The sequence below is a fragment of the Cygnus atratus genome, chromosome 18 (assembly GCF_013377495.2).
Source record: "Cygnus atratus isolate AKBS03 ecotype Queensland, Australia chromosome 18, CAtr_DNAZoo_HiC_assembly, whole genome shotgun sequence".
Classification (NCBI taxonomy): domain Eukaryota; kingdom Metazoa; phylum Chordata; class Aves; order Anseriformes; family Anatidae; genus Cygnus; species Cygnus atratus.
The window spans coordinates 11,896,990-11,911,643 of NC_066379.1; the positions used below are offsets into that span (position 1 = coordinate 11,896,990).

Consider the following 14,654-nt stretch of genomic DNA (forward strand, 5'->3'; position numbering starts at 1 on the left):
AGTAGACTATAAACATCTGTGGTGAGATCTTTTGTTCTCCGAAGATAAGATCTTCAGCCCTTTGCCAGTGTCTGGAGCAAAGCTTCTGTGTGTGTTATTTATTTCCACGCTTTCCCTTTGCTTCTCACATCAGACATTTTTCATCAGAGTGATTTAACGTGCAGCTGACTGCTGGTTGCAGATTTTTGTCTTTCTGGGCTCCACGAGGAACCTGAATCAGCAGTTCTCCCTCTGAAGGGTTAATGCTCCGGGAGCTGGTCACGAGGAGGCTGATGAGAGCTGTTTTTAGCACGTGTGTGGAGAAGGGTTCATGCAGCGGTGTGTGTGTATGTGTGTGTACACATCTCTGCTCATATGTGCAAACAATGCAAAAAGCAGGAATGTGTTTTTTGGAACGGAGCAGACTGATTTGGAATGAATCATACTCCAGTGGGAGCACACGAGCTTTATCTTAGCTAGTGACTGCGAGCTTCAAAATGAGATCATGTGAGGTGCTTTGTCATCTGCTGGCGCTTCGGATGCCGCTTTGCTCTGAATGCTCAATAGGAAATGCTTTTTGCTGTGGGTGGGAGGAGTAGCGGCTGAGAGGCCTCTTGCAGCCTCCAGATCTTTCCATGAAAAAATATTCCATAGTGAAACATAAAGCTGCAGGTGCCCCCGGCCGGCCAGCTGGCATGCTGCTCCTGGAAATCGTATTCAAATGAGCCCGGCACAGCTGGGAGAGCCATTTCCTTCAGGCAGCATGCAGCAGGCCCTCGCAGGGCTGTGCGAGGAGCCAAGAACATCTTGTCCTGCTAGGAGAAAATGTATAAGCTCTCTTCTGTGGGTTTGGGGTTTTTCTTTTTTTTTTTTTTCTTTTTTTTTTTTTTTTCTTAAAGCAACTTTCTCCATAACACTGCTTTATAGGTTGGCTGGATATTTACTGATCTGGTCTCTGAAGACACACGGAAAGGGACTGTTCGATACAGCAGGAACAAGGTGAGACTCAAGTGTGTCCCCAGTTGCTGCTGCTGATACTGAGGGTTTGTGTAATCACCTAAATGCTGATTCTGCCAAACGGGGCGCTGAGCGAGCCAGGGCAGCACAGGGCTGGAGGTGACACTGGGACCGGAATTTTTGTGAAACGTGAATTTTAGAAGCTGTCGAAGGAAAAGGAGCTGGAGCTCCAAGAGCACTGTTAGGGGGCTTGAAGCTGTTTGGATAGCAGGCAGAGCTGCCTGCAGCCCTTCACCCTCTCTGCTTTTAAGAAAATTGTGCTCATGTTTTAAGAAAAGTTAGTGGAGTGGAGAGAATGGGTTTGTGTGAGATGCAAATTCAGCGAGCAAAAGTGATTCAGTAAGAGGATGTTCCTGTGGGCTGGGTTTTGCAAGGTGCGTGGTTTGGGTGCTCAGGCTTTGACCTCCTCGCAGTTTCCTGTAGTTCTAAACTTGGTGGCGTCCCTTTAGAAGACGAAACCCTGTAACAAAGCGAGTGTGTGAAGGTGGGTGGAACTGAAAGCGGGACAGTCCTTCTGGCGAAAGCCACGCTCGGGGCTGGAGGACTGATAAGTCACATTCTTTTCCCGGTCTCTGCAGCAGCTTTCTACGAAAGGATGTTTTACTGGGGTGTTGGTAGTTTTCTTTGGCCGCAGACCAGGGAAATAGGTCTCGGCTACATCGTGTTGTCCTTTCTATTGACATTTCTGCTCTTCCCTCAGGACACGTATTATCTGAGTGCAGAAGAGTGCATCACAGCTGGAAACTTTCAGAACCAGCAGCCCAACATCTGTCGCCTTTCTCCAGATGGTCATTTTGGATCCAAGTTTGTCACAGTTGTGGCTACAGGTATAAACTGGCCTCAGCTTGCCCGGGTCTCTTGATTACACTCGAATTATCTTTTGTTAATAGAAGGAGAATACGCAGCTCTGCTAGAGGAAGTTGAACGTCCTGGTCCCCATCTGTCCTATTTAATGAGGGTTTTGCCTTGTTCCATCAAGTAAAATACTTTTTTTTTGTTCTGTTCCTTGTGAAGTCTCCTCTTCAACTATTTACCCTGTCCCCTGCAGGAAATTTAGTTGATGCTCGTACCTGGAGCACCCACCTCTCTGATACAGAAAGTATTTTTTGCCTGCAGCCAGGGGAATAGCTGTAGTTTGCTTTTCTGTTTCAAATCTTTAAGTTCCAAATTCTGTTTCCTAAAAGTGGCAGCGCAGAACCACGGCGATCCAGATCCTGAAAGTTACTCTGGCTGGTTCAGCATAAAGGAGGGTCCTTTATCTCCCTTGTGCTGCTGTCAGGGAAACCCTCACGGAGGATCCTCTGCTCTGCCGTGCATGGAAGCCTTTTTTGTTTGCCTGAATAAAACAGAGAAGCCTGCACAATGCTTTGCTTTGTCACCTCTGATTTTAGCCATTTTCACAGCAAGTCTCCAGAGGCACTGTGGAATAGTTTGTGCTGCCTGGGCCGCGAGGGGCGATGCTGGCACATGCTGGGAGAGTTGTAGCATTAGGAGTTCAATCTGCTGTTCTTCATGGGATGACACGTGTATTCATTTAAAATTTCCCTGGAGCAGATACGCTGGGTTCTGGGTCTATTTAGCACAATGAAAAAAAAAAAAAAAAACATGACTTCCAAATAGCATCCAATATAAAAACTGAAAGTGTGATATTGTGTTGCCTTTCTGAGCCCAGGTTTTGTAAGTGTTCTTGGAGCGTTTTTCAGCGAAAACGCTCTCTTTCAGTTAACAGGCTCGTGCAATCAGACAGCTGCCCCTGCATTCCAGAGTGCTAAACACATCAATCTTTCATTATAAATAAATGTACGTCTCGCTCACTCTTTTTAATTTAATTTTATTTTTTTTAAATTTTAAACAAGGGTGTTTTACTGAGAAAATGATGGCTAGCTTTGTTTAGGCCTTCCCCCATGTCTTGGTCTATGTTTAATTTCTAGGAGTGTTTGTTCTGGAGCAGTGAGTGATTGAGGTTAGAGATCAAAGGGAAGAAAACGAATATTTCCTCTTTTCTGTTCCAGATAATTTCATTCTCTTCTGTTATATCAGCCCATCAGGTTTCTATTTAAACACTTGATTCCTTCCTTTTGTGCAGTATAAATATAATTGGATAGTTTGCATCAACTTTGCCTTTAAATCCTCTACATGGATTAATTCCTCTCCCCTCCTGAATTCCTAGGTTTGGAAATAGTAATGTTTTCCTACCATCTGTCTGTATCTTCTCTTTCCAGTTGTATTCTAATGACATACGACCCGATGTTGCTTACATTATCCAAATTAAAGCGCCAAACATGTGATCTATCAGTGAGCCAGGGTCTTAATTTCCACTTTCCATGTCAGATTTCCACCGAGCCATCCATTATGGGCTGAGAAAACACTTTTTCTTCTTATGCCTGACATTACTAGGTGACAAACCCTGAATCCGCAGCTCGCGGTACACTGGAAATAAAACAGGCTTGCAGGAGATTTGTGCCTGGTTTATGTTTTGGAAGAGAGAGGATACCTGTGGGGTGCTGGGGTGGACGCTGTCGGGAGCCTTCCAAAAGGGCAGCTTGGCTTCGTTTAAGCTCCTGGCAAAGTGCTCTCGCTGTCACTCCAGGACTCTGTCCCGTTAGGCTAGGTGTGAAAATAGTGCTGAGAAGTGCACGTTGCTAACTAAATGGAGACCTTGGAGGGGGACTCTTGACTAGAAATGCTCCCTGTGCAGCGGCACAGGCGCTGTCTTCTCACCATTCTTCACTGCTGGAAGGACCTCTGTGTCTTACAGTGCCCTTTGGGCCGTGCCTCTCTGAGCTACGCCAGGTGAATCTCTCTCCTGTGTAGCTCTGACCCGGGCTCTTCTCTTGCAGGTGGTCCTGACAACCAGGTTCACTTCGAGGGGTACCAGGTCTCCAACCAGTGCATGGCGCTGGTTCGGGATGAGTGTCTGCTGCCCTGCCGAGATGCACCGGAGCTGGGCTACGCTAAGGAGTCCAGCAGCGAGCAGTATGTGCCTGATGTGTTCTATAAGGTAAGCACTGCGTGCTTGTGGGTGGGGGAGCTGCGAAAACAGCTCTGCTGCGTGCCTGGAAATCGGCGTGGCCAGCTCAGGAAAGGATGTCTTTGAGGTCTGAACTATTTTCAGTAGTAACCGTTCGCCACATGTCTGCAAAGTAATTGCATAAGCTCCATTTCCCCCTCGTAAAAGTGCTGTTAGGGTTTCCAGTGCTGCAGTGGCCATTGGCTATCCAGCTTCTAAATAAGGTCTGCAGCGATCCACTGAGAGCCCACAGCAAGTGCTCTGAATTCACCTCTTCTGTATTTGTTGCCTGAATCTGCCATGGCTCTCTGTTGATTTTAATCCCCAGCTGAGTTCACCTTCCTCCACAGTTGTGTGATGTGCGCTAGCACAAACGGCGCAGTGAAAGCAGCGGGTTCGTTATGCAGTGCTGGGGATTTGCTTGTGTGTGACACGCTGACAGGCACCGACTGGATAACAGATGCAACAAAAGTTAGTGTAGCTCATGCAGCAAGAGGAGAGAGAGCCTTGTGCGTGCTTCTCTGCAACAAAAGGAGGGTTCGAAGGCTTTCAGAGCAGTGGCAGGGCAGGAGGGCGTCCCTGGTATTCCTCCCTAGCACTGGGGCTCCTGCCTGCGCCCGGGTCTTGTGCTCGAGTCAGACCACAAACTCCAAGAAGTGGTCCCGAGGAGCAGGGAGGGATACCTGCATCCAGCGTGGATCCAGAACGCTCTTATTGAAGTGTCATGCTAGAGCCCTGCTGGTATCTGGCCTGCTGCAGTTCTCAGTACAGTTTTCGTGATGAATGGACTGTCATTATTCACTTGGCAGTTGCTTCTGCAGATCTTCAGACCTCCAGTATCTGCGGGGCTGAGTTAGAAACTTGGGGACAGGATCTCTGTGGAGGCTAATGGCACCGCTTCTCAAACTTGTGTATGTTGGTGCCCTGTGAGCAAGGACAGGGGAATTAATTAATGGCACTGCTTGCCAGCTAATTAGCCATCCATCACCCCAGTTAGTTATCTCATTCTTGTCTGTGTCTGATATTCAAAGCCTGCTCAGCCTGCAGCACTCCTGCCATCTGTATTAAAGCTGTCTGCTGAGGAGTACAGGATATGCAGAGCTACCATTGTTCGAGACAACTGAAACGAGCACGCTGTACGCCAGCAACAGAAAAGGAGCTTGTCAGGATGCTCTTGCACTGCCCGAACCCGAGACTGATAAATGCCAGCCTGGGTGAATTAGCCCATGACACTCTACCCCCTGTACCCCTCGATGCTGTGCTGTTGGGTTGTTTTAACTCCACCTGAAAACGAGGGAGACCTTTTGGCTAAATTCAGCGTTTGAGAGCAATCTGTACTCTGGGGAAAAGCAGCTAAAATCCTCACCTTTTCCCTTAGCACGCAGACAGCTTGCTATTAGGAGCTGATAAGCCAGGTCCGTTTGAGATACAGCGGAGCTCGGTTGTGCAATGGTTGGCCTCGAGCACGGAGATGACTTCACCTCCTGGCGTGCCGTGGTCCCGCTCCGCAGGAGCCCGCGCCGTGCCACATCGGGGTGCAGCCCCGCAGGAGGTCCCGTAGGTCTGGGTCCCACATGTGGGCCACCCCGGGTGTTGGGAGCAGCAGGAAGCCGGTGGGTGTTCCCGCAAGGTCTTCCCTCCGATTCGTAATCTGAAGCAGGGAGATAAACAAAACGCTAACTGATGGCTCCAGCCTTCTCTGGAAATTTCCATGAACCACTGATTCACTGGGTCGGGCTGCAGCTTATTTCATGTGTTTTATAACTGCTCTCCGTAATTGCCTCTTTCATGATGTGCTCGAGGAAGGCCTGAGGACTGCTCTGGCGGGTGGGATTGTCCTCCAGCCTTAAACGTGTTTGGCTGTAGGATCTCTTATTTTTTTTTTTGGAATGTTCTTAAATCAATGGAAAGCTTAGTCACTCCTGGCTTTGAAAACCTTTGGGGTCTCATTAAATGTACAAGGCTTGAGGTCAGAGACACTACCTCATAGTTACTGGGTTGGTGACAGCGATGGTGTCAAAGCACTGGTTAAATACAGGACGAGGAGCCCGAGTCCAGTGCTTGGCCGCGTGGTTACGGAGATCTGGTTCGTGGTGCAGCACCTTTCTTCCCTTTTCTCTGTCAAAACTGCAGGAGCTGAGCAGCTTTCTCCCCAGTCCTTGATGTGGGGGTTCCCCCCTGTGCTGTCTCCCCACATCTGGCTTTGGGCAGAAAGCTGCGCTTTTGCTTAGTTGCTGCGTTTTGTCTCGGGCTGAGAAGCTACCGCTGGTAGAGAGAAAAATCCACAGATACATTTCTATGTAACGTGCAAGTATTCATTTGAAAAGCCTTTTAGGATGAAAGGGGCTGTACAAATTTATTGTAATTGGATGCAAACCAGAAGGTCAGCGCTGGTCTAGCACGGATGTATTTATAGAACAACTTTGCATCCAGATGCAAGAAGAAAAATCTATTGAACTCGTGTACAGCAGGGTAAGGGAGTAGATTCACCTCCACTCCTGCAGATAGCAGAGGTGCTGATGTCTGTACAGTGAAGTGCACGCTAACAACAGTGCCTCGGTCACGCTGCTCAGAGATGTCTCGTGCCTCCGCTTGCAGTAGGTGGTGTTACTCGAGCAATGAGTGCTAGGAAACGCACCCCGATGGGTAATGCTGCGGGCGCGGGAAGGGGGTGAGGACCCACTTCAGTGCACGCACACGGCTGCCTGGAAAGAGAAGGACATCGATCTTCAGGCAGAAAGCCATTCTTGCATGTTTTGCACCACTTTCTGTTTGCGGAGTGGAAGCGGGGGCTTCCACGACCCCGGGGCTGCAGCCGTTCCTGCTGAACGTGACTCGGCGGCGTGGTAGCAGAGGTGGGCTTTTCTCCCATGGAAACGGGAAAACTGATGGCACCAGCTTTGTCCTGCCAGGATGAGGCATTTTTCCTGAGCCTCTAGCCTTGTGATTTCTGTATGTCTTTACCATTCTCTTTACGTTGGCCACTAGCCCTGCTGCTCGGAGGCACCACCCCAGTGGAACTGGCAGCGTGTGCTTTCTGCACGCAGCCTTTGCTTTCCTGGCTTGTGAAGGCTGGAGCTCTGCTCTAGCGTGAAAGTCGAGGGCTTTGGGGGCCGCGAGTACAAGTTGCTTCCCTCTGAGATGCCTCTCCAGGTAAGATTAGCCAGAAGGAAGAAAACATCCCCCTCGCCTCCCAGGTTGTCTGCGAAGCGTCACGGTGCAGCGCTGTTCCCAGTCTGAACGTTGCACAAGCAGCACGTGCTGCCGGGCGAGCTCAGCGCGAGGAGACTCACAAAGGAGTCGCTGTTGTCAAGACACAGGCGCAGAAGCTGGGGCAGCCCTCTGCTTGCAGGCGAAGACGACGATGTTGCAGTGACCACTTCACCTTGTTCCCCAGCTGGGTGAGGGAGAGCCCAGCTGAATGTGACACACGGACGTTTTCTGTGCCTTCTGCCCTTGAGCAGTTACCTCCTTCGTCTACCTGCTTCTAAAAAACAGCCATGTTGATTTCGATTTTGCTAAGAATGTAACTTCCAAACTGAGGGATGATTATCCAGAGCTGAAATTGGTTGCTCAGTGCCTCAGTCGGGTCTGAGCCTTCCCCTCAGGCAGCTTGCGCCCAGCAGCACGCTGCCCGCGTGCTCCCAGCTCCCACTCTGCCGGGTCCACGGCTGCAGCAGGGCCAAACTCTGCTCCCCACAGCCCAAGCAGCGCAGGGGGGAGGATTGCTGTGTTTTACAGACCCTTTGAAACGTCTCAACAATCGGATTTGGGGACTGGGTGGCTTTGGCTCTTCCCGCAGTTGTTTACCTCAGCTTAGTAGTGCAAACACGAAGATGACATCCATGCAGTGAGTTGCATTTTACAGCTGCCTCGCTATTCCCCAGCGTTTCTTCGGGATGGTGTAAGACAGGAACCCTTCACAATGGCACCAGTGTTGTGAAAGAGCCCTTTGCCCCCACAGGGTCCGGCAAGAGCATTTTGCTTTACAACAGTTGAGCCTGTGTCCGACGAGACATCTTCTTGAACAAATGTGCTCCCGTCTGGCCCGGGCAGAGACCGGCTGGGACACGGACCCCCAGCTGCTCTCAGCCACGCTGTCCCCCCCGTGGCACGCGTTGCTTCTGCCCCTGCACTTTGAAATCCTCTTCCCAGGCAGGACTCGATAGCCGGGCTGTGCGGAGACTTCTGCAGGGAGCTCTCACCAGCAGCAGCGGACTTCCCCTGCCTGGCCTCGGCCCAGCGCTTGTGCTGGGCTGGAAAAACCTTCCTAGCCTTAAACGTCCCAGCTGCTCCGGGGAGGAGGATGCTCGATTAGCTCACGGGGAGTCTCCTGAGAAGGGCTTCAACTCTCCCTGACCTGTTGCTTACTCGTGGAAAAGTCGCTTTGTTTCTGTACGTCGGCTGCCTGTCTGGGTGAGGGTGAGCCCGGTGCAGCTCCCGGACAGCAGCAGAGGGAAAGGTGGCTCCGGGCTCCCTTAGCACCCAGAGCCAGGGCTGCTCGTCTCCGTGCCGGCTGCCATCGCCCTCCTCTTGGAGATGCTGAAGCCCCCCAGGACCACCTCTGCCCGATCCCGTCGTTTTCTCCTTGACCTCACGGCTTTGCAGCTTCTGCCTCCGAACAGTGGTTTCGAAGGCTCCCATCGCAGCGCCTGATGCAATCTGCAGTTTGCTCCTGTCTTCGGGATGATTCATTGTCCAGATCCTCCGGGGGCCGTGCTGCCTGATTTCTGTCCAGGTGCCAAATAGCTGTGCCTCCGTTAACCGCTTCCTGCCCTCCGCTCGGGGCTGCCGACGCCGCACGGAGCACGTTTGTGGCTGGGGGGGCCGGGGGCTGCGAGGCCTCGGCAGCACAGCACCTCATGCTCCGCGGCCAAGTGCGGGATGAGGATGTCTTCCTCCGAGCGATTCTCCCAGTTTGACATTTGTTAGGGCTTCTAAAATGTAATTGCCTAATAAAACGGTGCATGGGGGCTGCAGGAGAGTGCCGGCGTGGGCGGGGGGGGGCGGTTTGTGGCTGGGGAGCTGCAGGGTCTGGACACGTCCTCTGACCCGGGTGCAGCGAGGTTCCAGCGTGGTGCTGACTGTGCCATGCATGTCGTGAAGGCCTCGGCAGCGTGACATTAAAAAGGAGGCATTTAACATGGAAATCCCCAGAGGCGGAGATTAAAGAGAACAGGTGCTGGAAAAATGTTTCTGCATATTAGAACTTAATTAGATTTGAAAATGAATTCCAGATGGGCTAATTATGTGTGAGTTGTTGCAGGTTCTTTCTTGCAGGGGCAGGATTGTGTTGGGGAAGCTGATTTGGTTTGATTGGATTTGATTCCTGACTCTTGCGGTATCGCTGCGATCTAGAGGCAGGTTAGCTTTCAGGCCCTGTGATCTCTCTGAAAAGGCTCCACGTCTCCTGCTGCTCCTGTCAGAGCCAGAGAGATCTGAGGCCACAAGCCACCAGGCTTGTTGCTGAAATAACCACGGGGCCAACAACCTGTCATGTTCAAGGAGAAGAGATCCTTATCGGGATTGCTTTTAAAAGGAGCTTCAAAGACTGGAAGGTAGATTCTTACAAAGGGAGCCGTTCCTGGGGACAGGGGGTGCTCGGGGTGGAGGTGGGGAGGGGGCTCGCGGAAGGGGGGCTGTTGCCTGGAGCAGGGCAGCGAGCCGGAGCCTGCTCGGGCGATGTCTGTCCGGGTGCACCGGGAGAGCGGGGCGTGAGAGCGGGGTGCTGGCTGCTGCAGTGCACGCTTGAGCCGCGCAAATACCAGCGGAGCTGAGAGATGCTGGTAGCGGGGGAGTGGCGCGCTCACGGGGAAAAACACGGCTCGCGGGGGGGGGGCTGTCAGCCACGGGCAGCTCGTCCCAAAGCGCGCGGCTCCGTGGCTCGCCGGCTCAGCCCGAGGAGCACTGCCCCAAATCCGCAGCTCGCGGCCTCTCGCAGGGCTCCCCAAAAGCCCCCGAGGCGTCGGGGTGCCGGGGTGTCCGTGTGCAGCAGCCTCGGGTCTGCCTCCGGCCGCTGGGACTCCGCTCGCTCAATGCAAACTTTTATGTAGGGTCTCTGATTGGGAATTATGGGCGTGTAATTTACGTGGGGCTCAATGAATGATTTATAGCACGTTAAGTGATGATTTAGGGAGAAAATACAACCCCCTCTTACAGAATCTTTAATGAAAAGTGTCACTTCTTATGAATTTATTTCTGAAGCTGTGTTTGAACTCGGCATGTTTGACATAAATCACGTCTAATTGTCATTTTGTGATTAATGAACATATGCTGGCCATTTTTCTCCATAATTAAACTTTATGTTCAGTTCGCCTGGCAAAGCAAAACAAGTTTACGCGCTGTGATATGCTGGCTCTTCAGGTCTGCGTATGAGGGAATGCCTGGGTTTCCAGTTCCTGAGCAGAAACGAGTGGTCAGAGCAGGGACTCGTGGCCAGACCTGCACAAAGTCGGGCTTGCCTTGGCTGAGAACGCAGATGTGGAGCTATCCCTCCCTTTTAAGACAACTCTGCGTCTTAAGCGGCCTTTACTCTGCTCAGATAATGCTGGCCATCTCTCTGGTGGTGATGACAGAGGCAAACAAGACCAAGGTGCTGTGATTGTCGCAAAACACTCCCTTGGCTCGCGAGGGAACGGGTGGGTGGCTTAGAGCTGCAGAGGGCTCGAACCTCGGGGAGCTGCGGGGATTTGGGCAGCTCTGCCCTGGCCCCAGCACCCGGTGTCGTGCCAGCGGGTTCTTCCCTGCACCCTGAGCAATCTGCCAGAGCGGAGAAATCCCCGAGCTCCAACACGAGTGTCCCAGGGCAGCGTCCCTCCTGTTTCACACCGTTCTGCACCAGGGGTTAACGATCCTCTTCTCCTTCCAGGACATAGACAAGTTCGGCAACGAGATCACCCAGCTGGCTCGCCCGCTCCCAGTCGAGTACCTGATCATAGATGTAAGTAGTTGTTGCACTTCGATGGCAGCCAGCAGAGGTGGTCGGGGCAAAGTGAGGATCCTAACCCACCTCTGGAATTCACACCGCAGCCGATTCGTGGGACGGGCTCTGTTCCTCTCCTCTTTCGCCTCTGCGCGCAGGCATTCCTAGCACAGAGGCGCGGGAGGCGGTGTGCCCCGGGGTGATTGCAGTGCTCCCGGGGGCGGGGGGGGGAGCAGCGTGCGGCGGTGCCAGGGCACACGTTTGCTTCCTGGGAAGGCCCTGCCTGGTGTCTTATCGCCGAGCGGAGGTGGCACGGAGCCATACGGCGGGGGAAGCAGCCAGCCCCACGGATACGTGTGCTGGGCACCACCTGACGGGGAGCTCATTAGAAAGCTCCCATTGTCTGTCTTAGCAGCAATTAAGAATCCAGCTCCTTGTAGTGACTCAGCAGACCGGGTTGGTGCTCCAAAAATGCCTTTTCCTGGGGGAGGGAGGACAAGACAGAGCACGGGGCTTGGCTGGAGCAGGGCCACCGCCTGCCCGCGGGCAAGCCCTGCCAGGCACTGCGGCACGGCTCTGCCCTTTGGCTTGAAGGGGAACTGTTACGGTGTGTGGAAGGCAGGAAAGCAAATAATTCAGATGACAGATGATACTGCCGGAGCTGGAGGCGGTGCCAATAACGATTAAATCCTCCCGAAGCAACTGGTCTGGTCCAGCTGCCCCGCGGCACGGGGAAGCTGGCAGCCCAGAGGCTTCCTCTTGCCCTTGCTTCGAGCACACAAAGTGCCCGGTGTGCGAGCCGCTTATCGGCCCTCGGGCTGGCACGGCGCTGTGCCCCTCGCTCAGGGAAACGCCGGGTTCAGGACAAAGGGCCCGTGTGGGGCCCCCCAGCGCCCCGTGCCAGTCGGCAGCGCTGGAACGTGTATATTGCTCAAGTAGTAAAGGCATCTGCTTCCGGGCTACCCGGGGTGTAATTAAGACGAAAACAGATTGACGGAACATGCAGTTAGGAGCAGTCTGGAAAGCTGCATTTCTGAAGCATCTTGTTTTGTCTTTCTTTTTTTTAAAAAAAGGCATTATTCAAGTTAATACTGCACTGGCAGGTATTTCTGCCTACAGAGAGCCTCTGTCAGGGCAGAGTGACTGACAGCAGAGCTTTGAAGCCCCCAGAATGAGGACCGGTGTAAATGTCAGTCGCTGGCTGCTGCGCCCAGGCACCTCTGGAGGAAGGAGGGCGCGAGGTGGTGTAAGCGCTGGGCACAGGGTGCTGACAGGAGGCAGGATCGGTGCACCCTGAGCAGGGGCACAGCCTGTTAAATGAAGCACAGGGCTGCTCTCCGAGCACCCAGTCCAGCCCAGAGCAGAGCCCAGCCCTGGCTCCCCGTCCCGGTCAGGGCAGGGGCCACGCTGTGCCCCCCCCCCCCCAGGTGCTATGGAGACCCCCGGGGTGACCCCAAGCAGCGGCTCCCTGGCGCGGGGCAGAGCTGCGGTGGGAGCTGCTGCGTCCCCGGGACCTTCGCAAAGGGGACGCTCTCTGCAGCACCATTTCGTGCTGTTTGGAGCTCGGTGCATTTCCCTCAGCTCCATTAAAAGCGACTGCCAGGAGCCGGGGTTGTGCTGGTTGGAGTACTGCTTTACATGTTAAAAGCCGTCAGAAGATCCGTGCTGTGATTGCCTTCCCGGCTGAGCCGTGGCTGCTCCCAGCTCTCGGCAGCCTTTCTTCCCGTGTCCCTTTTGCCTCTCCTGCTGTCAGTGCTCTGATCGTCCTTTCTTGGATTTTCAGATTACCACGACTTTCCCCAAGGATCCAGTCTACACTTTTTCTATTTCTCAAAACCCATTTCCCATCGAGAACCGCGATGTGCTGGGAGAAACTCAGGTAAGCGCTTGACGCCAAAGCCGTCTCACGCAGAGGCGTCATCTGTTCCCCTTTCCCTTCCTAACGGCTCCAAAAGGACAGCTGCAGTCGTGCCCTGAGATCACCCCTCGATGCCTCAGCCCCGGCGTTTGCCAAACACCTTCCTGCGCTGCGCAGCGGCTGCGTGCAGATGAGGGGCTGGGCGCGCTGCTCCCCGCCTGCCCGGTGACGAGCTCCAGGCCTGCCTGTGCTCTGCCAGATAACCCGGGGAGGTGTAGGGGGCCATCCGGCTGGGCTCCAGCCCCACGGACAGGATAGGACCCGCTGGTGACAGGAGCGGGACAAGGGGCTGCTGCTGCAGCTCCGACAGAGCTGTCTTCCCTTCCTGCACCGCTGCTGAAAACGCAGCGACCTTTTGCCGAAGGAGGCCCGCAGCGTTGAGCAGAGGCAGCTGCCGGACAGCCCGAGGCGTGCGCGGGGTTTTGCCAGCGCACAGAAGGCCTGAGTTGCTTTAAAGCAGCAACAGCTAGTTTCTCTTAAGAGCCTGTGCCAAAGATGTCAAAGACTTCCTCCAAAAGTAATCACAGAAGGAGGGCCACTGCCCGTCGCGGCGCTGACGGGCTGGGAGAGGTCGGCTGTTCATCGCCCTCGTTTGGGGGTGGCCCGTGTTCGACAGCAGAGAGGAGGAGGCTGGGGAAGAAGGGGCTGCTTTGCCCCCATCCGCCTCTTTTTTATCTCGGGGACTGGGCTTTGCGTTGAGCTGAGAGCCTCTGCCCGGCGCTTCCTGGGGCTGGGGTCAGCCCTTTGTGTGCTGGGGTTGTTCGGTGCTTGGGTCGGAGAGGCAGCACGGACCCGAAGGTCCTTTCCTTGGAAGCTCTTAGCTGAAACCCGGCCAGCCAGCCCGGGATGTGACTTGGGGATGGTCTGCACGTTGCAGATGGTGCTCAAAAGAGGAATGTTGCAGTGTCTGTTGGTGGGTCTGAATCGGAAAACAGTTATGACGTGGGGGGAAAGTGACTTTTTTATTACTTTCCTGTCTCCGTAGGACTTCCACAGCTTGGCCACGTACCTGTCCCAGAACACTTCCTCCGTTTTCCTAGACATCATTTCTGATTTCCATCTGCTCCTCTTCCTGGTCACGAACGAGGTCATGCCTCTGCGGGTACGTAATGGGAGGAAACGGCCGTGTCAGCGCCGCCGTCCCTGCCCTCCGTGTCCCTCGGTGTCCCTCAGTGCTCTGAGGACACAGCCACAGCCCCGGGCACGGCCCCAGGCCGGGTGCCTGCAGCCACGCAGGACGTGCAGCTGGCCCGATGCCTGTTCTTCCAGGCTGTGACCTTTCAGCAGAGTGTTTAAAAAGTGAAACCGAAGCCCCCGGCTGGCCCGAGAGCTCTCCGAGCACCGCTCAGAGCAGCGAGGGGGTGGCGGCTGCTCGCACGGTCACAGGCTGGACAGAGCCAACTTGGCCGCGGCTCAGAGAGCTGGAAACGTTTAAAAAATAATCATAATTTAAAAAAAAAAAATCTCAGAATCAGAAATCCCTGTTGTAACGGTAACGAGATCAGAGCCCCCACATCTCTGCGAGGCCCGCAGCTTCCTCTCCGTGCAGCTCTGCTCCCTTGGCCTGGCACCGGCGGCTGGGCGCCTGCCCAGGCCCCCGGTTCACATCTGCACCCTCCAAACCTTCCCGTTTGGAGCGGCGCGCCAGCGAAACGGGCCGCGTGTTTGCCAGAGGCCTCGTGGGCGCCGGGGACCGAGCATGTGCAGGGCAGCTGGGCTGACCCTGGGCAGCTGGAGATCAGGCTGGGGCTGCGAGCGGGGCTGGGGCCGGGCACGGAGCTCTCCGGGGCGGCTGGTTTGGAAAAGTT

The 14,654-nt window shown here is 54.1% G+C and overlaps 1 protein-coding gene across 1 annotated transcript in view; it reads left to right on the forward strand.

Moving 5' to 3' along the window:
- NPLOC4 (NPL4 homolog, ubiquitin recognition factor) overlaps positions 1-14,654 on the forward strand; it is a 28,461-nt gene that overhangs the window by 12,865 nt on the left and 942 nt on the right. Inside the window, exons 10-15 of the mRNA XM_035558643.2 lie at positions 907-978; positions 1,697-1,823; positions 3,837-3,997; positions 10,875-10,946; positions 12,712-12,807; positions 13,832-13,948. Coding sequence (XP_035414536.1) covers positions 907-978; positions 1,697-1,823; positions 3,837-3,997; positions 10,875-10,946; positions 12,712-12,807; positions 13,832-13,948 — 645 coding nt within the window. The remainder of the gene's footprint in view (positions 1-906; positions 979-1,696; positions 1,824-3,836; positions 3,998-10,874; positions 10,947-12,711; positions 12,808-13,831; positions 13,949-14,654) is intronic.